This window comes from Helicoverpa zea, chromosome 3, assembly GCF_022581195.2.
Source record: "Helicoverpa zea isolate HzStark_Cry1AcR chromosome 3, ilHelZeax1.1, whole genome shotgun sequence".
NCBI classification, from domain to species: domain Eukaryota; kingdom Metazoa; phylum Arthropoda; class Insecta; order Lepidoptera; family Noctuidae; genus Helicoverpa; species Helicoverpa zea.
The window spans coordinates 14,500,076-14,524,135 of NC_061454.1; the positions used below are offsets into that span (position 1 = coordinate 14,500,076).

A 24,060-nucleotide genomic window follows, 5' to 3' on the forward strand; every position below is an offset into this window, starting at 1 on the left:
CGAAATATTTGTACAATATCCTGATTAAATTTTAAAAAAATACTGGATATAATACATACATAGATAGTCTTCCAGGAAGCTTCCATAAAAATGTGTCCAATATTCTCGGTGTGTTTTCATTTCATCGTGATTATTTCAGAATATTTTTTAAAATTACGATAGCATTTTATGTTGAAGGCTTATAATGTACACGTGTAGCAAATTGTAGTTCGTGTATAAGAGCATGTAGTTATGTATAGGGTGTGAAAAATAGCGATAGATAAAGAGTGCTGGTAAACAGCAGTGGCCTTAAGAAAGGCCAGGTAAATGCTAATCGTCGATCGCGATCGCTGCTCACTCGCTGAAGGTGAGAGGTGCCGCGAAAAATGTCAGCCGCTGTGTTCACGCGTGCACTGTGTTAACATACACCCTGTATTATTTACTGCTACCAAATAATTGTTGTAGATACTTTATACTAATAATAATAATAGGTATAGTACATGCTAAAGTATATATATAAAAAGTACCTAACTATTTTTCGTAACTAAAATGTTATGTACCTGTACCTACTCTTTCGTTGACAGTCCGACATTCGGTGATTATGCTGTAATGGAAGAAAAAGGTGATTAATTAAGTCAGTTGGCAATATTGAAGCACCGAGGCTTAGACTCGATCAACTTAATATTGTACTGAAACAGGCTTATTGCTGAACCCGCTATCAAACTTAATTTCTAATCGTAGCCCAGATTTTATACAATGAGAATTACCAATGTATTTGAATTTATAACTAGAGCAGGATAATAATAACTATTTTCGTGGAAAGTTCTGATAAAGCCCTGAAGCGTATCGTAAATATTGGCGTAGAAAACAATTTTTGCTTGGAATTAGGTAATTATAATCGGATGAGGCTTGTCCCTCGCCATCCAGATAACGGCTATCGTCTCACAAACGACGCTCTGCCCTCAGCTTACCCGAACATCCTCAGCGCCCCTTGACAAACAATTATGTAGATTTTATACACTTTTGGCCAGTTTTAGAAGCTAAAGTTGCTACTTTTACATGTACTTTAAGAACAATGCACAACTTTAGCCTGATAAAGAATTCATTTATTTTGTTTTAAACGAAAATTACGTAGCAAGTGTACTGACCCAGGAAGACACATTTTATTTTTTGCTTATTACGACCCGCTGCAGGGCAAAAGTCACCTGAGGCAATCTCTTCAGGTAGGAGTCTGTTTCTGCTCCCTATCTCCTTTCGAGCCTTTACTTAGCACCCATAGACTTGTCGTTTTTAAGCACATTATAAACATGTAATAAACAAAAGAAACTAAACTAAGTATAACTAGAAATCTTGTGTAAACCTAATAATAGTTGCAGTATCGCTCGAGTGGATCCAGTCGATAGGTGTCGCGTCCACTGACAGCAGATAGCAGTTCGCGGTGCGAGTTATTGCAGCTGCAAGGCGTTCAACTAAGTAATGTCTCGTGTTTATCCGATTGTCCCACAGTTCATTGCCACTTCGAGAATCTACGTGATACTGTAGGGAGCAGGACATGATGAATGTGTGCTTTTTCTGTAAACAGGTCTATGATCCTACCAAATTAAGGCGAATACCAACATATTCATATACAATACAAAATGCGAACATTATTGAAAACAAAGTGAACGTTCTTTGGTAATAAACTGTAACGAGTGTGAACTCATTTGAACAAATACATAATGAGCATAAAATATATGAACTCCCCGGAGTATATGTAATCGTGTCGAATATGGCGCGCATTAATTGGAACGGACCCTTCACGGCAGCCCGCGCTCTTCATTACGACAATCGAGTTTACTGGCGATTCTATTCGATATCTATTAGCGATACCGTCCTTTCTACCCATTCAAAAATTAAATGAAAGTCTTTATCATATTCAGCTGTGACATAAATCGTTTCAAAGGACCAAGAGTGGCGTCCAACGAGCAAACTTAGTTTTCGTGAATAAAACATTAGGCAATAAGGTAAACTGTCAGGCAACTTGTAACAGGTAGTTCGCGTATAAAGTAGTACAAACATTTGCAATCTTGGATCTGGCGGCACGTTACGGGCGCTGGAAGTGGCATTAGGGGCGTCTGCCACTGCGCCGCCGAGGCAGCGAGGCAGCGAGGCGGTGTCCCAGTGAGTGAGGCGCGGCGATGGCCGAGCGGTTCCATTTCACGCAAGTTTGGCAGGCTTGTTTGTCCGCCGCCGCTCGAACGTGTTACATTCGTTATCGAGCGCGATCGTCTCACAATTGAGTTTTAAACTTTAAATCACTTTGCGAAAGAGCTCGATCCCGAGGGTCGAGATCTGATTACAGACTGTTGTCTTTCTATTAGCCTCTGTCGTTTTTGAACGGTGTCGAACAAATTTCAATGCAGATTATGTCACTCTTCGTTATCAGTTTAAATTGATTTCAAACATTTCCGTTCCTTATCGTTATAATTTGCTGCTGGCGTACTTAACGGGTTGATCACTTTTCCTCTTAGCGTCCCTTTAATCTCCGCACAATGAAGCTTGTTGGATAAAATAAACGTAAATCTGAAAGAGCAATTCTGTTAGAGGATTTAATGAATAGCTTGTATCTGACAAACTGATCGCTAAAGGACATATTTTGTTGGGAATTGGGGATTGGAATAAAAAGCGCTGTAAAGCTGGCAACGGTTTTCGGTGACCGGAGTCAACCGTTCAGGCCAGTATTAGAGGCTACAGTTAGATTGGACGAGCCGCTGTGTCCGATGTAAAACCCAATTGGGCTTTGATGCTTTAAACGGCGCCGACCGAAATAGCCACCAGCGCAGCGTGGCGGAATGACCACGCTTGCTGCACCCGGCCGCGCCACTCTCAACCCTACGCCGTTGGGTTAAAGGCTTGGGCCTCGCAGTAATGTGGTGGAGTCGGCGTGGGTAGGTCGATGCTAATCGGACGGAGCTGTTAGCGATCACCTGCGTTGTATTGAACTGATTAATTGCTATTGGTTCCGGCCCTCGTGCTGATATTGTTTTACGTTTGATTTAATTAATTTGCATAGTTAGATGATGTTACAGGTACCCAACGTTAATAAATTGGTCGGTCAGTTCATTTATCAGCGAACTATATGTAGGTGCTACTTCAGATGTAATACCGTTTTAAGGCTTTCAAGCTAATTTCAAAATTTGATAATTTTATTTAACTTGAGTTGTATGCATTACCACAGAATTAAGAAAAAGGTGAAGTTTTATATCAGTAACGGTTGATTGAAAATACAACCATATTATAGCTTTGAGTGGTTTCTTAAGTCAATGATTACTGACTGTAGATGCTATATACATAAATAGACCACTTCGCACAAAATTTGTGCCAGTAGGATTAAAAATACTATGGACTATTAATGCAATTAGTTAGTTCCGGGTATCTTGCGTCTGCACTGAAGTCTCCGGGGAATGCCTTTTTCATGTCGCCTGTTTTCGCTGGACAGACGGACACTACTCCTTTCCTATACATAAATCTGTGAAACTATTTGTGGAGCCTCCTGTGCACCGCATACAATTCTTAAAATACTTGAGGGTATTTTGCGAAAAAGGTTTTTGTTGTCCCGCTGCTCTACAAAACATAAACCGTTTTAGGGTTGGCAGTTTCTTCGTGTTATCGTTTCAGAATAGAGATAGCGTTAGCAACTTTATCAAAAACAATACATAATAATTCCGGGGTACTCACAAAATATTTTATAATAAAAATACTGTAATAACCTCAAAAATGAGATCGTGCCATTTTCGCAAAAAAAGTTCTTTGTTCTGTATTCCCACGAGAATTACAATCGAAGTACTTTGAACTCAACAATTATTATTTTAGGAAACTTTTCCTCATACAGAAAATTAAGCACATTTCCAAATTAAGTCGTGAATCAATACGAGGAAAGTGTATAGAAATCACATCAACTGAAGAACTTTAAAGAATTACAAACTTGACATTTAACTTAAAACTACCACCAACGGTCGATCTTTATACTTTCGAACTCCCAGCGCGACTTAGTCTAAAAATATAACATAAAATTACAAAATTCGCGTAAAAGGTGAACGCAACAAATGACTTGACACAACTTTTTCGTTCGGAAGCTTAGATTGTTTATGTGTAGTTAAGTGTAAATCGTTTGTATGTAATCCGGAGTGAAGTGGCCACGTAGTGCGCCCTGCCCGGCCGACGTGAACACACCCTCCTTAGAGAGGCTTAGCACAGCGCGGGAACCGACCAGATTAGTTCCCAAGCGACTCACACTGCCATTCTATCGATCAGCTAGGAGACACAAATCTTTTGGCCATTACCATATATTTATCTTAGAGGATGTATGTGTTATAAAAATAATATAATTAACTACACAAAATTCAAAAGGCACGTCTATCAATGTATGTCAATCTATGTGTCTTATGTGGCATCTATGTTGTCTGGAAGAGGTCGCTCTTAGCGATAAGACCGCCCATTATGTCACCTACTTTAACTAGATTAAGATCAAAAATGTAAAATTGGTGTACCTAATAAAGTATATCTATTTATCTATGTATTTTATGTGTTCTTTAACTGATGACGTATGTTTTGTGTGCAGTTCCTCCGGAGAAGCCGGTGGTGGTGGACCGGTGGGGGCGCGTCATCAACACCACCACGCTCGGCCCCCACGAGGAGGGGGACGACGTGCTGCTCACCTGCAGGGTGCTCGGAGGTACGTAGCTTTATAATACATAGTAGGTGTATAAGTAGTAAGCATCTAATGGATGCCTACATGAGTGAAATAGAACTTTTGGAGATAGCTCATAAAACAAAACTAAACTTTAAAATTACTCAACATAGGCTCAGTTATTGACCTATAACTTTAAAATTACTTCAATAGTTTTAAAGCAAACAAAGTAGCACTTAACAACAACAGTACGCATAAAACATGATGTTGCGAACCATTAGGAATTCAAGTAAGTTCTCACAAATTAATCCAGTGAGAACAAAACTGTGTATCTTATACATCTAGGTTGTTTATTGTGTTAATTAATCCGCGCGGTGTAAGGCCCACCCGCGCCGGTGCCACTTTCAATCAGTTCCATCTCGCAAATTTACTCAGATCTAATAAATTATGATCCGCGCACAATGGATTAGGCTGATGAATTAATGTATCCGAGTCCTGGAGCCGTGTGATGAATTCCTAATAAATAGCTGCGAGGAACAGGTGGCAGGTTGCGGTGAGCCGGCTCGCGGTCTACTGCTGCTGTTTACTTAATAGCCTGCATGAGATTCCAATCTCTTTGTTTTGTTGAGCTTCACTCATTATTTTAGAGTGATTTCGCACCTCATGGCTTGAAAAAGATTGGCTTAATTTCATACTCAAACGCCATAGAGAGCAATGCCTAAGCAATGATGTAATTACTTGACAACTACAAATGTGTGCCCTAAAGAATTTGTCAGTCTATTGACTGACACACAGCATAGCAACAGCTACTCGAACCGAGTACTTTTTTCGCAATAATAATATAAAGTACTTATAACATAATATCATAACCGTTATTATACATGTAATGTGCGTATCGCTTACATTTTACATAATAGGTGGAGCACAATGCTTCACGTAAGTACGTTACGAGGCTACGTTACAGCAGTAGGCAGTTCGTACAATAACTGTATTGTGTGCGTAATGGCCATTACCCGGAATGACCGGAGCGCGGCTGCTGCTGTAAATATCGCGCGTTATGTGCTCGTAATGTGACGCTCTGTCTAACACCTGCACGTCACCGCTCGCTCGGGACGCTTCGCCTCCAATACAAGATTTCATCACTATGTACCAACTTCGACTAACCATTTTCCAGGTGAAGTTAATTCCATTTTGTTTTGCGGTTTGATCGTACTTTATGGTACTTTAAAACTTTTATTACCATTTTGTTGAACAACAATATTCAGCATTAATACAACTAAAAGGAAAGCTCTCTTGTTATTTTAATACTGTTTTTCAATTTCCACGAGCTGAAAACTAAACCGCAGCACAATCTCCAGCGGCCACTTTACGTTTGAAATAAATTTCAGAGCAGACTTCAAATAATTCAGGATATAACATTTGTAGGCTACGATAATGTTCATCTGACGTTGAATAATACAGCAGTTGTGTTCTCTCTGCTCTGTACATCAACAATAATATGCTTCATGTTTTTATGACGTCACAGTTGAGGAGCACCGACGCATACGTAAGCAGCACTCGAGCTAACTTTCAAATTTTCATTTTGATCTTATAGCAGGAGTAAGGAGTGAGGAGTGAGGTGCGGACGATGTTAGTAAACCGGTCTCTTTACGATTGTCTTTAAGGCACTTTACACGTGAGAGGCTGTTACTGTCACCCTGGGAGACGTACTTTGAACGAAGCTCGTATGTAATAACGGTAGCTAACAGTTTTGTCACACTGTCATCGCAATAATTATCATATTACAGCAGGCTAATAGTCTAAGTACATACCTTAAAAAATATAAAAATAGTGACGCTACTTAGCGGCATTTTCAACTAATGCCAAAAAATCTAAAGTCTTTTTCTTATCTTGACTAACATCGATGTAGCGGCACAGCAGCGAGAGCGAAGTGTCGGCCGCTGTTTGCCCACCTCGTGCGAGCGTACATAGGAACGCTTTTATCGCTCGCTCGCCTCTCACTTAGATTTATAAAACTGTTCGCGATAAGTGACGAAAAACACGCCCTGTTTATACTTTAAAGTCCTCCGTCCAAGATATTCTTACATTTGACGTCGCTGATGCATTGTTAGTGGTATACAACGGGCCACTTAAAGACTTGAGTGAATTCTCGAATTAAAACACGTTATCAACTAAATCACACGCAATAATGTTATGAATTTTGAAATATATCTCATCTGAATAGTCGAGGTTTACTTATGATAATATCAATACGCGAATGTAAACTTCCATCATCCAAAGATTTGTAACGTATGGGAATCAAACTGTGACATAACCCAACCAACGTCACTCTCAATTCATTCAACTCTTTATTCTTATCTGCTTCCACGAATATCAGAATTCTATTAAAATAATATACTTTATTGTGAACTTTGGCATATACTTAACTGGGTCGTATCAAGCACACAACGAGTTTACATAGACCATACATTCCTGGAAGGATCCATTACAAGTAACGCAATTTACGAATAGAACAGAAATATACTTATGTTTACATAGCTTCACATTGTACGCACTGGTAGATAGTTACAGAAATATTATTTATTTAACCACCAATCACATTCAACAATGTTAATTAATGTTTTTAATTATACACATATCATATGCAGTAATTTTATAAATTAAAAATCTACAGCTATCATACCGCAGCGTAATTAATTTAAATGATAGCTATTTATTAGTAAAGTTAGAAATATTTTGATATAACTATTGATGTCTAAACTAATATCAGTAAAGTACGTTTTCAGACTGCAATAATGTAGTTGTTTTTTATAAAATTCAAACAATTCATTATATAATAATATATTCTTAGGTATATAATAGGGGGCTCTAATCTACACTAATCTCGAGTAACATCATATGCTATATTTTATCCGGGTACGGGGACAAGTTTCCCTAGGACGCGGTAAAACCGCGGGAAAACAGCTAGTAATACATTAACATCCCTAATAATCGGTGTAACTCACTTCATTACCCTACGACACTACAACTACTCACGACAACAATGAACAGTCAGAATTTCAGAATATAACACAAGTACATAAATAAAATAAATAGAATATAATTGCGTAGTCTCCACGCCATGCAAATGGTCCTGATATATTGAAAATCCATCGTGATAAACGCAGCTTAACTCGAATGAGTAAAAAAACACATTTATGCTAAAATAATACATCATAAACGTTATCCTAACAACAATTCAGAAAAAAAATAGATACTTCCATAAAAAATCACGTCACCCTCGGCGATTAACATTTTCCCCTCTCCGTATACATAAGTCTGTGTAAATGCAGTGAGCGCCTTCGGGGTATATTTTTCTTCCCCTCTGCTCGACTGCAGACACTGAAACGCTTTTATCCGACAAAACACGATTCCGTGGATACAGTAGGTACTCGCATGAAGCCGTATCAATATATTGTAGCGCGGGTTATTGCGCCAATCACACGACGCCCATTCAGCTTTGTGCTGCCTCGTGCTGCCGTGCGCTGAGGAGCGTCGAGCCTGCAGTCGCACATTACCTACACCTGTACACGCGGCCTCATTGATTCGACCATTTGCAAATCGAATATCATTTAGAATTTCAGATTATCTTGCCCGCAATTGTACGCTGCACGGTTGACTGCGCCGACTGTCGCGTACAGTTAATTATTATAACGCTGCCTTATTTTCCCGTTATTCCAGACAATTTCTTCCCAATCAAGTGGGACTCATAAATATTTTTTGTTGCGTATTTAAGAAAATATGTTAATGATAATTTAAAAATCAGAAAGTTAAAATTGCAAAATCCCAATCAAAATGGATTTCAAATGATTACTGGATACTGTCACAAAACGAAATTTGAACTGACGGGAGGCCACCGAATTTACATAATCGAGAAATTGATTGAAGCGTATTCCCTGAAAATACGGACGAGGGAAAAAATATATTCAATTCTTGTGAACGCAGATGCCTTTCTAATGACGGGGGCTCCGAGAGAGACTTTGTTTTCTGACGGCGCCGACGAGTTTTTATCGAAGAGCCTGTTGCTTCCGCGCCGAGTAATGTGCCGAGTTTACCAATACCTTCCGTCAACACGGCCTATTTGGACACTTACAGAGGGTGAATACTAATCGATGTTTATTGCACAACAACGCTAACAGCCTCGCTTGTTTGTATCCGCGTGTACTGAAAACATTTATATTAAACTCTAGTAGACCGAGTGCTCAAAGATTGAAAGACAATATTGCGAGTAGCGACCGAGCGCCGCCTCGACTTCAACAAATTAATAAATCTTGACGGACGGCGGCGAGCGCGCAGTTTGTACTGCAAACACCGAAATCCAATACAAAGAAGCGTCGACGTTGTTTATCAAAGGGAAAAACAAGCGAAACAATAAGCCGACCGGAAGCTCTCACCCTACGACTTTTGATTTAGAAAACGTACCGCCAGGGCTTCTGAACCGACGATAAATTAGGCCGAGGGCACAATAGCCCTCCTGACCCCGTTCCGCAATTATGAAGAGGTGAATTGATGGAAACTGAATCAATTTCTGCACACAACGAGGAGAGTAGTTTGTTAGTGTCGGTCACGGTCTGCCTCAGTCGATACGCGGGTGTGACTGCACCTGTATACCGAGCTCAGTGCTGCGTCGGGGCGAGAGCTGTTAATTTGCTTAGCCTCCTGTGTGACGGAGCAGCTCGTCAAACCCGCGCGCCCGCACTAATGCGCGCTCGACGAGCTCAATGCTGGCAGCTCGCGAACACACACAAACCCTGTATCAAACGTGTATTTAGCACACAAATCCAGATTAAATCTATTGACATTTCGAATTAGATCTTCGTGCAGTACTCGAAACTTGAACTAATTCAATTTGGCCAAAGTGGATCCAAGGATAGTGGGAGCGCGGTGTCCGGGCCCGAACAAAAGCGCACACACTCGACAAATAAACAAGCAAACAAAGGACAAAGGACCGTAGCGCTGAAAGAGAATGCCTTCACTGAAATTTATTTACGTACCGGAGGACCAATGAAAGCATTGGAAATTGCGTTTGACGTACTGTAATCGTTATGCTTGCGTTTCGTAAAACGAGTGCCTCTAAGATGTTTCGCTTTATTTAAAGCACAAAGCCCTGTTTGCAGGATCGGATTGGAAGAAATGATCTGTAGTTCCAACCCTTTCTTTACCTTTTATTTGTTGCGGTATCTTAATGTACTTAGAACAGGAAAATCTTTTATCTTTTATAACTTTGTAAAAGGGTACTTTTCTAAGTAAAACAGATAATTGTGTAATGCGATGTTGTTTATTTTATTTGCTTTTATTAAATTAGCTTCTGTTGTCCCGAGTAGTTTCTTTTTAGGTAAAACCTTATTGGATGTAACATTTTTTGTTTGTGGTCAGGCCGTCCGGAGCCGTCGGTGCGGTGGCTGGTGAACGGCGTGCTGGTGGACGAGGAGTACGAACACAACACGGGCGACGTGATCGAGAACCGGCTGCTGTGGCCGGCCATCCGACGCGCCGACTACGCCGCGGTGTTCACCTGCCAGGCCACCAACTCGCATCTCGTGCCGCCCAAGGAGCTGTCGCTAGTGCTCGACATGTTCTGTAAGTTTTTTTTTGGAAATTAGGATCTATTGTTTTTTTATGAAAATCCATTGAGATTTGGATAGTTTGGAACTAAATTCTATGTTATTCGTCAATTGCCAATTTTGTTATCCACCTTCTTATAAAAAGAACTTTGGGAATTGATGGCATTGCATACTTAAAGCAGATTTGTAAACTCCACATTGCCCTCACACTGTAGTATAATCATCCAGCCAATATTTTATACAAATAAACAGTCAGTTTAACTCAAAAGGCCCTAGACTTAAACGACAATAAGTTTTCTAACTTGAAGTATCACAGTAATAAATTGTCCTGTTTCCGTGCAGTGAGGCCTCTAACTGTGGAGATCAAGAAGCCGGCGGAGGTCGGGGAGGGCGGCGTGCTGACGGCGGAGCGCCGGTACGAGGTCGCGTGCGAGTCCGCCGGCTCCAGGCCGCCCGCCATCATCACCTGGTACAAGGGCAAGAGGCAGCTCAAGAGGATCACGGTATGTCATAGCTTAAGGCAAATATCGAATGTTTTGTAGTGAGCCAAACAGTGTCCGGCTAAGTACGTTTATTGAACGTGTGTTCATCCAATAAGTTACGGCAGCAAGTTGTCATGCAATTATTCCAAAAGATTTATTTTAATCCAATTTCCGATATTGGTACAAGTATTAGCCACAATAGCTCTACGGAATTAGATGCGGACTAGCCACAAACCCATAATAGATAGATACGGAATTGGCCCCAATTGAAAATGTGGCTATAGTAAGCTGAACTGTTTTGTTTCCAAAAATGATGCAGGAAACATACGTATCTAGTTTCCACCAGCGGATTTACCTGCATCCCGAGAGAACTACTTTGCGCACCCGGATAAAAAGCTTCCCTAAATAGATAGGCTATCTTAAACTTACAGTCTTAGGTTTTATAAATATTACTATAAGGTTGTTTGTAATTAAGTTTATAACAGTAAATAGGAGTATGTAAGTAATTAGTGTGGAGGCCAGTGGTCCCGTACACTAACCACGGCTATCGTATTCTCCAGATAGCGGAGCTCATTCCGCGCGGATCACTGCGCACTAATTGCTAGCTGTAACTCCCGGCGCCGCCCGCATTATCGGATTACTGCTGGCTTACACACACAGACGCAGCTTGTGCCATAATGACTGTTGTGTCAATCTAATTATATTGGGAATACTAACATGTTTTTGTTTGTTGATCATGGGATTAGTTTAGGGCGATTCAGAAAATTGTATGTGTTTCCAATCGTTTTTTTTTTCAAATAGTAAATACCATAAGATTTTATAATATGTCTAGTATAGAACTTCACGTACTAAGAATACCAAGTTTGTATAGGTCGTTGTTATCTCTCATTTCACGCGCTAAAAACTCTAAGCGCTTTTAACTTCCAAACCATTACATTACTTGACTCATGCGTAACATGAAAGATATCGAATTTCACGCAAAAATCTTTGAAGAAATTGTAGCTTAGAATAAAAAGAAACTTTCCTTACTGAAAACAGAGCATCGTTAGTAGATACTTGCGAGTTCTCACAGCGTCGTAACGCCGGCCACCTGGATCTAAATAAATCACTTTTTCATACAAGTAAGTTGGCTTGAAGTAGGTCAACGGCTGTTAATTGGCGCCGATGCCGCTAATCCAGCGCCGGCCGGATTTATGGGGCCAGCACTAATAGACCAGCTAAACACCGGACAAGTTTCCAACTCGCGAGGTGAAAGAATCGCCCAACTTCGATAGTTTGATCCGGAATTCCTCGAGATATTCCGCGGAATTATTTTTCTTAAAAATTTCGTAATTCACTGGTATTTTAATTAGATATGCTCGGCATTTTGCTCGAGTATTTTCATTTTGATTTTAGTTATTTGTGCCTAGCTAATTTAATTTTGATAAGGAAATTAAGTTTCTTATACTACGATCTATGTAATAAAAAGTACAAAAAAATTTGAGATTTAATTATGAAACAAGGTCTACTTCGCAAAAACAGAAACAAAGTTTTAGGTAGTCGTATACGACCATAGGAAACCGTTGTCCCACTAAGAGGCAATCAAAGTTGTGAGCAGTTCCCAATACATGATCAGGAGTTAATGAACGCCCTGCAGCGCTCAGCAGTCCGGCGCGACGTGCGCTGCAGCGAACAGCGCTGTCAGCGCCACGTGGCCACCGAAACTTTGTCGAGTATCGGTACACGCCGCCTGAGACATAACACCGACTGGGACTATCCCAACTGTTCCACATTATACACTTAACAGTGTATTATATTTGATGATTAATCTTTATTACAGGCTAGTAGTCTTGCTGCCTCGTTCTTATTTGAATAAACGTTGGATACAAAGGCTTTTACTGTGCATACCCAATATATTTCTTTAGGTTTTGGAATTAAACAAAAACATTTTATTTAAGACCTAGAAGACAGCTAAAATACTTAGGTTGTGTTAATCGTTAGCAGTTCGAAAAGTAATTTACATAAACTTTTCTGATTTTTATTCGTTGAATTTGGTTTTATCTATTTTGTCCTGAAAATGCATAAGGACGTCCCATAATTTGTAAAAACTTAGTATTAGCGGCATGATAGGCTGGCAACAGTGTGGGCTTGGAGTGGCTCCAAGTGGGGCCAGTTGTGCGCGTTCATCACGGCGCCGGTAATGATGCCGTGAGCGTGCCTCGTAAAGACGACGCCGGACCGGCCCCGCACCGGCCCGGACCGGTCGTTACTCATGGACATGTAAGCCGCTTGACGCCACATGCGCCATTGATTCCGGCTTCATCACCCGGATCATATCGGCACTCTATTTATCACCAGTGAAGTTGATTCGTTAGCACGCGCCGTCATACACGATGCTCTGTAAGCTTTTACTTGTATGAATCATTCAATATATCCACATTTTTCAGTTTGTCAAAACCACAAATATAAGAAGCTTAATGATTCTACTACGGAAGAGAGTAAAGTTGGTCTAGATAAAGTAGATCGTGTGTTTCGGCTTACGGCTACTAAACTCATTTAGGGAACTCATCTTAGTTTAGCTGATAAATAAAGTTATAAGCGAAGCTTAAATATTAGGTTTTATAGCACAGGCTGCAATAAAACTTTATCAATGAGTTCAGTCCGCCGTTTGATCACGATACAAATACCCACTACACTTATTTTGACTCTCATTATTTGTTGATAATTGTGTATCTGATGAAATGTGAAAGATAAAGTTACCTATGTATAAACAGAAACTACATTTCAGGCTTAGGACTAGGAACGGATTTTAGAGACCAACGCCGAAACTGTCCGTTAAATAAAGATATTTGTGCATCTCGAAGTTCACAATTATAGTCCCTGCGGCTCACAGTGCAGCTATGGCGATGTTAGAAGATATTCGTCATACCTGGCGCACGTGCCACTCGACTCTATTCAAATAGGATCGAATAAAAGTTTTTTCGTATCGATTATCGATTTAGTCGCAATCGCGTGCTTCCGCACAGGCGTGCTGGAACCGCGCCAGCCTTCTTCGATGCTGCGTTATAATAATCGAATGCTGTATTCATGATTATTACCCTCACTTTAATTATTATTGCGCACCGTTTTGTGCTATTCTGCTCTATTTAATGGAATGAATTTAATGATATTTGCTGGGTTATTTATACCTTCTGCAGCACCTAATTTAATGCAATATTTTAAAAGTTTGTAATAGTAGGTTGTGTTTAAACAAACACAATAATTATGAGTTTCCAACAGAAGTAGCACAACATTACGGTTGATAACAATGCGCACAAAGTCCGGCGCGCCGCGGCACTACGCGCACACCGCGCCACAATGAACCAAAAAGTTACAACCTTTATTCAAATGAGGCAAGTGCGGTGTTTTAGTTCTCAACAATAACACATTTACACACATAACTAATCACAAATTATCATACATGAGCAGTTACGTGAACCGCGCCGCTGTTGAGCGAAATAAACACTTCACATCACCAGCTTACATGAGCTCTTCATTAGGAGAATTGCAAACTTATTTTCAAGAAAGCATTGAAACGCTGTTTGAAAAATGTTCCATTTTGAGGTATCTCTTATCAATATTAATAAATAATATGTCTTCTTGTTTGAATAATATGTCGTCTTGTGTGAAATGGAAAAGGAATTGACTGTGTTCTTCGGCTATCACTAACACCTATCAGTTCTTTTGAAAAGATTGAGATTGCGATTAACATGGAAGTTGCGAGTCGTCAGCAGCTGCCTGCCCCCCCCCCCCCACACCTCACCCCGCGCCCCGCGCTGCCGCCGCGCGCTGCGATATTGCGCTCGTTAAACCTCGGCCGCGACCCGCGCTGCATCCAAATGTTACTGCACTAACGCCGAAGATACCTAACTAGAACACTATTCTAGAAGAAATCAGTCGAAATACAGACATAATATACCTGCTAAGTTATTATCCCAACTAAACCAATAAATACAAGAAGGCTGCAATGCAAAACAAACACGCTCCTGTAAATAGAATTTGGAAAAATCCGTGGTTTTTAAGAGATCACCGATTACACGAGTAAGTGTTTTCAAAAACATTACACGAGCATTGTTACCTTCAATTAAAATGATTTTATTCGTTTAATTCTTAATAAGCTTGAATAAGATATTGTATTCTAAAAGCAAAGAAAAAACCTGTAAACATGGATACAGACACGAGGAAAGTAAGATAATATACTGAATACTTGAAAGCCCTTGGATCAGAGATAATACGAGAGTTCGGCAGTACATGGTCGTGTGATCCCTTCCGGCTTCCTTGTTGTTGTTGACAAACCAACAAACAATTTTTAGAAACAATCTCTGATGACAACACAAAACTACAGATCTTTTGCTGACGGATTATAAGTGGCTGATATCGTACAAACGCAAAAAATACGATGATAGTACTATCATAATTTTAGATTTCAATACCAAAGTCGAGATAATTAGAAAAAGACAGTTTAAATATTTTTTTTTTGTACATAATTATATTTAATTAAACGCTTTCAAAAACCGTTTTCAAAGGATGATGGGCAATTTTGTATGAACCCTGGCCTGATAACCAATAAAGTTCTAATGTATATTAGATTATTGCTTATACCCTACAGTTACTGAAATAAAACAGTTCATGTCAAGAATCTACCGGAAATAAGTACAGTCGGGCACAAAAGATTTATACTTTTTGCACCGTTTTTTTTATGTTAAAATAAGATCCATAGTAGGAAAAATCATTGTATGATGTATTTTCGTCAACTCATCACATATTTAAATAAGCCTAGGGTAGACTATCAATTAAAATCGGTCTTAACTAGGCATAATTGTTTTAATAGCAAAACAAAACATAAAAACTTTTACTTCTACCACCGTATATTATTTCCATTATTGGAGATAACATATCCTCGTTCTGCGGCACCAGGATAGTCGGCCCTGGGTTGTCGAATTATTACAAAAGTAGCGACCAACCCCAGCTTCGCACGGGAAAACAGTATTTACTCACTATTTAACGAATGTTATTACACATACAAACCTTCCTCTTCAATCACTCTATCTTTGAATAGAATAATATATTAAAAAACTGCATCAAAATCTGTTGCGTAGTTTGGAAGAGTTAAGCTTTCATAGGGACGTAGGGATAAAAGGACTGAAAAAGCGACTTTGTCTTATACTATGTAGTGATGCACAAATAGTAACCAAACGGGTGGTCAAGTCCGGTTTAATCAGTAGAACAAAGTTATTTAAGTTGTTTGTCAGATTTCACAGAGTTGTCATCATATGGCACATCAGGCTTGTTAGCCAGGACAGTCGACAGTCATTGATGATGATAGATTGATGCCAGCACATCTCTAATTCCACAGGATTATATTTCAAAGCAAGATATATTATCCTGGCCATTAGATGATGTTTGTGCAAGTACTCACGACAAGTATTTGCATTAAATGGGCTCTGAACTTGACTGAACTGATTTGAAAAATCTTTCAGTGGTGGAAAAGCTACGTTATTTGTAATAAAAAGATAGGTTTTCCTTATATCCCTGCCAATGTAGTTTAATTCACTAGGCAGTCGTAGGCTTACAGGACTGATATCTTTTTTCCCCAGTGGTTAACAATGTTCCACCCATAACAAAAATTGAATTTTAGGGTATAAGCTATCATTTCATGTGCAAATGGATATTATTGGCTATGCCGGTTAAAGTCACTGGAACAGCGGAATAGTTACACCAACTGTTTTCTTTTTTTATATGGACACATGCACCTTCTGTGACACGTCCTGACTGATATTGACAATAATATAAAGCACTTAACAGCCCTCCCATACAAAATGAAGTGGTTCAAGGCCATGGGCTGTCCTATGCTATCAAGTGTCATATCTTCGTTCTCCGGTGGTTAACAAGGTTGTGCCCATAACAAAAAATGAAGCTTAGGGTATAAGCTATCATTTGATATGCGAATGGTTTTTATTGGATATAAGGGTTAGACTCGCCGGAACGGTGGAATACGTAAACCATACGTTGTAAGTACTACCTGCTAAATAATCTTTTTTTTTCAATAAACTCGGAAAATATGGGCACAGACACCTTGTGTGATATGTTCTGACTAATATGGACAAGGTTGTGCCCATAACAAAAAATGAAGCTTAGGGTATAAGCTATCATTTGATATGCAATTGATTTTCATTGGTTATGTCGGTTAGACTTACCAGAACGGCGAAATACGTACACCATAAGTTGTAAATACTACCTGCTAAATAATCTTTTTTTTTTTCAATAAACTTGGAAAATATGGGCACAGACACCTTCTGTGACTCGTTCTGACAATGATTGACAATAATAATGCACTTAAACATCCCTCCCATACGCACTGAAGTGGTTCAAAGCCATGGGCTGTCCTATGCTATCAAGTGTCATATCTTCGTTCTCCGGTGGTTTACAAGGTTGTGCCCATAACAAAAAATGAAGCTTAGGGTCTAAGCTATCATTTGATATGCAAATGGTTTTTATTGGATATACCGGCCAATTTTACCCATCATCCTTTGATCAAATGGTTTGTGTGTAAACATCTCGCTTACTCTCGATCACTTAAAATTAGCGCCTGAACGTAAGCTGATAGTTTTTCCCCTTGCACGGGGCGCGCGGGGTGCAGGACGCGCGGGGAGAGGGGAGGGGTTGGCTTCGAGCCAACGCTCAGATAATTATCCCCTATTAATCTCGCAGCCAAATCGTTGGGAACGACAATAAAAAACGAGTGATAGCGTTCACGGAGATCGCTCTCTATTTCCACTAAATAAACACTAATGTCTTATACCTACCCACTCTCTCTATTGAAATGTTTATTTTTTTTATATTTCTGTTTTCTTTATGATCGCATTTCACATTTGAACTCTGTTTATTCATTACTTAAATGACTCTGTTTATTCATTAATTATGACATTAAAATATAAACTTAAGAATAAGTAATATAAGCTTAAAAATAAGTATTCATTTCTAAGTTTTATGTTTAGTGCTCTTCTTTAATCAGAGCTTAAAGCGTATCAAAACTACGTGGGTTGAGTAGGTATATAGCCCTTGCCTGTATCATACTATAATAGAATTATCGTCGCTACAGAATATGTTTATTTTCATAAGGTTCTCAGCTTATCATAATTATTGCCTTAAATGAGCCGTTTGAGTATAAGCTGATCGTAAACATATGATTATTCGTTTATCTACCTGGAACGTGGGAAGTGATAGACAATACACACACACTACACACACTTATAGGTACCTGTGCGTATGTTTTCTTGTCATTAAGATATTTATAGCTGAAACTGTACGTTGTAATAAACAACAAAACACACTCTCGTAGAGACACGAAATTGTGAACGGTAATTTGGACTTAATAGAACAGGAATAGATCTATTTACTTCAGGCTGTTTATAGATTCTTACAAATACTTTACAGTTTTTCTGTAGCGACGTATTAATTAGTATTGTATTTGTGGTTATGAAACAAGCCTGGGTTACTGCGAGCTGCACATTACTCACGCAGACAATTTAGATAAGGCGTCGCCAATATTTGCGGAGCTCACACGCTGCCGCCCGCAGAGGACCAAACGCGCCCAGATCATATGCTATTATGTAACATTTTTTTAAATAAACATTAACTTAATAATCTTCCTTTTTGGTATTTATACGTCTCAAAGTTTCACTTTCAGTTCATCTTTGTCATGAGTCATGATCCATCAATTAAAATTAAAATTTTTTGACAGCGTTTTTGGCCATTCTGTTATCCGCTTCCATCCGCCATATAGGTAGGTTTTGACAATAACTAAATATTTTCTAATTAACACAATCGAATTCGATTATCTGAACATAACGTAGAAGTAGGAAGCGAAGTGGAACGATGCGTAGCGAACCGAAACTGTGAAAAATGACACAAACAGAGAGTGCGTGACCAAGTGATATGATGCTGCGCCGATAGTTCGCTAGACCCCATGTCGCCACAGATTTATTGACCACACACGCTCTCCTTGTACCCTCATATATTACACTCTGTAACAACTTCCAGCGAAGCTGCTCCCAGCAGCCACGCGGTGCGACAACGTGCCGACTGATCACAGCGTGACAATCAAATGCAATCACTAATTGACTAATTAGTACTAGTGTGCTCTGTTTAATTTATAATCACTCGGCAGCTAATAGCGATATCTATTAATTAGTAAATAATATGTTGAATTAGCGCGATGTCTGCTCGCGTTACACCTCAGTGGACAGTCACGCTCAAATACATTTAAATTGTTATAACAATATGTCACTGATATGATTGCGATTGTTCATTAAGTGGAAAATGAGACTTAATAGCTTAGAAGCATTAATAATTTACCTGATTCTCGTATCTCGTGTGGAAAAACATAAGAATTCTTTATAAATAAGCCATATAAGGTGTGGATTGCTCAGTTCAAGTTCAGGGTCGAAGGCTGTACATGTACTCAGGCGCCATGCGGGGAACTCAACTCGTTGGCGCGAAATGACTGCCGAAATTGCTTTCTTAAATGCAAATGAAAGTAAACAGGAAAATAGACGACTAAATAATTTAGGCAGGAGGCGCAACACCTCGCGCCGGCGCCCGCCCAGAGATGTAGCGGGAAGCGGGGTAGCTTCACTGACTACGTACATAGTTAGGTTTCATATAACAAAAGAAAAAAAACTCATTTCTATATTTTAGAAATTAAATTGGGATATTAATATTATGTAAATGCTATAGCATTATATGTTATTTTTGATAACAACTGCATATTATCTTAATCACAATTTCATATTTTATTCCTCAACTTACAAAAATTTTAGGAATAACTTTACAGTTAATAATTATCACAAAAAAAGCAGTCCCTAGTCAAAGTAAATCCGTTACGCTACTCGCTACGGCGTAGCATCGGCCTACGCCACACGTAGCACCGTAGGCACGCTTTCGCTCAAATTCGACACCAGAGCCGTTTCGGAAATTATGCAGAAGCTACGAAATGTTTCATGAGACTCAAAGAAAAAGTTCCGGCCAACGTGCTATCTTATTCAGAGCGTTCAATGTTTTATTTTCATCGGCCGAACAAAATACGTGCCCACGACTAGGAGGCAAGTTGCATTTCCTTAGTCATTAATAAGAAGTGGCGAGATTAACTTGGCTTAACTTGACTAATTGGGGAAAATAAATTGCCTTATTTATTTTTCAAAGAAGGTTAGTAGTCAAGAAACACTTAATCAGCCAACCAAAACATTACCTACTTCCGAATAATTTCGAGTTATTTGAGGAGCATGCCAATCTGTCACGCGAGTCAACAGTCTGCCTTTATCCTTTTCAATTATCCCTCCGCGGGAACAACAAAAATGCGACAACGTTTTAATCTCCATTTTCCTCGAGCCATTTGGTGACGCCCGCGGCGAAACGAGATCTGTCACATACAATGGCGGCGGTGCGCCCCCCCCCCTCGCCCCGCGCGGTGGCTGCGGCCGCGCCTGCTCACAGATCTGTCACAAGATTACTCGCCGGACGATACATTGAATCCCGACGTCCGCTCCTTTTGATAACCCGTTCATAAGCCCGCGCGGTAAGCCCCAGTATTAGCGGATCACAACATGTATTAATAAAGATCCCGGTGATTGGAAGCTGTTTATTCTGACTGCTTGACCGGCTGACCGGCACTTTGTGGATCAAGAAAGGTATTAGCGAGTTAATGGATAACGGGGTTGATTCAATAGCCTGGCAACACCAATGACTTACTACAGTGAAGACCGAAAAGGCAATCTTATGCCAAAATTGTTCAATTGTGTGACTTTATATAAAATACCGAATATTAAACAAATGCCTTCCTGGAATGAAAATAATAAACAATTTCGTTATTATTTTCACCGAAATCTGATACAAACATAGCTTTAAATTCTCTGATATAAAAATAAATGATTCAACGAGATATTTTTTTTGCCTACGTATTTCTGTAACGATTGTAACAATGAAGATACGCATACTGTTACAAGTATATATGTTCAGATATTTTGAGGATGGGCTTTAGTTTGTGTGTCCACAAAAGTAAACAAATATGAACCAATGCCTTATTTACTGACAAGCAACTTAAGTGACCATTAAATCTCTCAATAATTAAAGGAAGACTTTCTGGAGTAATCTCCTCAAGACTTCCCATTAGGATGGCATGCGAGTCACGTGTGGCTATCGATTATATCGGCAGCAGGCTGGCGGCGCGCCAGACTCGCTCGCCGCGCGGCGCCGCCTGCCGGCTGCGTCTACTGCTCACATCACCATCACCTGCACATACTCACAGGGTAATTGTGAAGCGAGGGACGTATGTACTTGGGTTAAGATAATGCTGTTAATCTGTCTTACCGCCTACCGGTGGCTAGAGGTTAGAGTTCCAACTGCCTTGTAACAATATCTCTTAACTAAGACGTAATTAAAACACTTTGTAAGATACTGAATGTCCCCAAGAAGATGCATGAATGGTTAATATAGTATATAATTTGTTAATAAGTTCCTAATAATTATCATTTAATAAAATTATCTTTTTAATATGTCCAATCCTGTGTCTTAATCAATTATATGGGCTATGTTCATAACTTTTACGAACTGTCGATACGATTAAGTCATATTACAGTATAGTTGGTTATGTACAATATTTGATATGTTCGAGTACAAGTACAGGCAAGTATTCCATTTCAATTCCGCGTAGTGAGAGCAACTCCGCAAGTTGTCCGCCCGGCCCTCATGTTATTCAATTAATACTCTTCACTACATATAAACTTCTGTGTAGGTATATATGTAAGTAGGTACATGTTGAGGGAATCTGATACTCTCACGAGATTGAATATTGTCTTCTAATTCCTATTATAAGATGTACCTAAGTTACCCAGTCACCGGTAACAGAAGTTAAGTTGTAATTTAATTATACTATCAAGACACCGGCTTCAAATAGGTATGTAATAGGAATAATCATCTAATTCAAGGAAAAAATATCTTTGTGTTCAAATTATCTAAAACGACACCATAGCAGCAATAACAAATTATTCACGAAATTAATAAATATACAACGAACATCACTTTGCAAGACTTCTCTTCATCATCGTCGAGGGCTACATCAGTCCCAACAAACGATAAGTCGAAGTACTCGGAGCTGACACGCTGGGAACTGAACTAGCGACCTGTTTTAGATTTCCTATGTAAAAACACGTGATATTTACAATAAACACTCCATTTGAAAGCTATTTCTCTTCTAAAAAATTCGCTGTTGACATGCACCGTCGGTTTATGTGGTTACGTCACCGGCTGAGAGCCGAATGAAGTTTCGGTACCGTAGTGCTGCGACTAACAACTATGCAACCTTTTTATTTTGTACCTATCTAAGTGACAAATACAAGAGATACCTTTGCGTGATATTGGTATCATGGTAAAAGAAGATACCTGTCACATATCTACCAGGTTGCTAAACTCCGTTGTGTTGGTACTTGTATGATCATGTTTCGCTATCGGCATCAATTACACAATGGGTGTTGACGTGCGGAGCTGCGGACACAGCCGCGTCACAGTCACACCACGCCGACAAGTGTCCAACTTTTGTGACAGCTGTCGATTTCCCCCGGGCCGGCCGACCCGACGTATTAACATACACACTACCGCATAATGGACCCGTGTCTTATACATAACATTATATCTACCTAAACTATACATAGATGGTTGCTGTTCAAGGCTGTTCTTTGTGTTGTTTCACTGAAATAAATACCGAAAACGATTGCATTGTGAACAGAACACAATTTTTAATTTACCTATTGATCGCAATCTTTGTGTTGACAAAATTATTATCAGTTACCTAATTGTTGTGTACATTTCTAAGATACATATTACAGAAGTTATAATTACGGTAAGTTACACAAGTAAACACGGCCGTCCCTCGTCGTCCACCGAGACAAAACATTATTGATGTGACGTCACAACTAAGTGTCGTCGAGTGTCGTGAAGCGTGTCGGGAGACCGCATCAATCTCGCGACACTCCATCGATAACGGGAGAGGAAACGTCTCGCAGACATATGACGTGTCGATGGTAACATGGGACCATGGGTAAAAACACCACACGTCCGTCTGTGTAGCACTACCCTTACATGGGTATTGTTTGCCAGCCATTCCATATGACTGTCATAGTTTCGGAGAATATCGCCCGCTTAAACAATACAAACATTTTGATACATTTTGACACATATCAAATGAATCGATCTCTATGAGTCGTAAGTAACAGGACATTAGCGCTTCTAGGAAAAACTAATTTAATCAGCGACAACTCACAGCATGTGGGTGTACTAATACGTCTTGAGCCTTTCGAAAAAAACCCGAAGCAATTTCAAATAAACATGCTCTCTATGTCATGTCGGATGTGAATCTTTGAATTATCGTGTCTTGTTTATTGAGGTTTAACTTCTACCTTGTTCTGGGGTAACAAGTTACAAATGTTTTTTTTTTTTCTTTTTATGTCTCTATTTTTATAAATATTTTATTTACAAAGTAGCAAGATTTAGGTTAGTGATCTCTTGAAAACGCAAGTACAAGATACACTTCACAAGATCCTTATCTGCATTACAACAAGACTGAAACCAAACGACCAAAAGTGTTAATTAGCAACATAAACATCGCGGTAATCTGTGGTGGCGAAGAGGCGGAGACGTGAGCTGTGACGTCACGCGCAGCTTGTCATTAGGCCTTGCATACCAAGCAGGCTGAATACTGGGATTGGCGCAACCCACCGCACCAAGCCTAGCGTGCTCTGTATAAAGTACCAGGTCACCAGGTGTTCCCGCTGCTGGTGCCTTACAGAATCTACGATTAGAAGGGAAACGGCTTGAATTAATTTAGTATGAGAACTGTACACCTATTGTGCGAATTAAACAATTATAGCCTATTTATGAATAAATGATCGTTAACATATCGATGCTATAGGTTCATACAGCTACCCAGTAGGCATTCCAGAACAAACATTCAGAAACACGTCATGGAAAATGATGTGTAAAATACAAGCTATTTATTAATAGGTTTACTGTCAACGAAAATCGCAGCACGTATTTAATTAAACGAAATAAAGAAATGAACAACATATTTATTGTGCTGAACAAAATTAAACAAACTGCGCTGCAGTCAACAAGCAATCGAATCGTTGATATTTTCCAATCGAATGTTCCAAGTTCTCCCTCGGCGAATTCTGTTTGCCACCAATACTACGAATATAAACAAAACTTAATACAATATACGCTTTGGTCGTGGAAAACAATCCACTTCCTCGTGGAG

General features: G+C 39.5%; 1 protein-coding gene across 1 annotated transcript in view; it reads left to right on the forward strand.

The window, feature by feature from the left end:
- LOC124645864 (nephrin) overlaps positions 1-24,060 on the forward strand; it is a 207,641-nt gene that overhangs the window by 125,774 nt on the left and 57,807 nt on the right. The window contains exons 4-6 of the mRNA XM_047185809.1: positions 4,580-4,693; positions 10,064-10,267; positions 10,594-10,754. Coding sequence (XP_047041765.1) covers positions 4,580-4,693; positions 10,064-10,267; positions 10,594-10,754 — 479 coding nt within the window. The remainder of the gene's footprint in view (positions 1-4,579; positions 4,694-10,063; positions 10,268-10,593; positions 10,755-24,060) is intronic.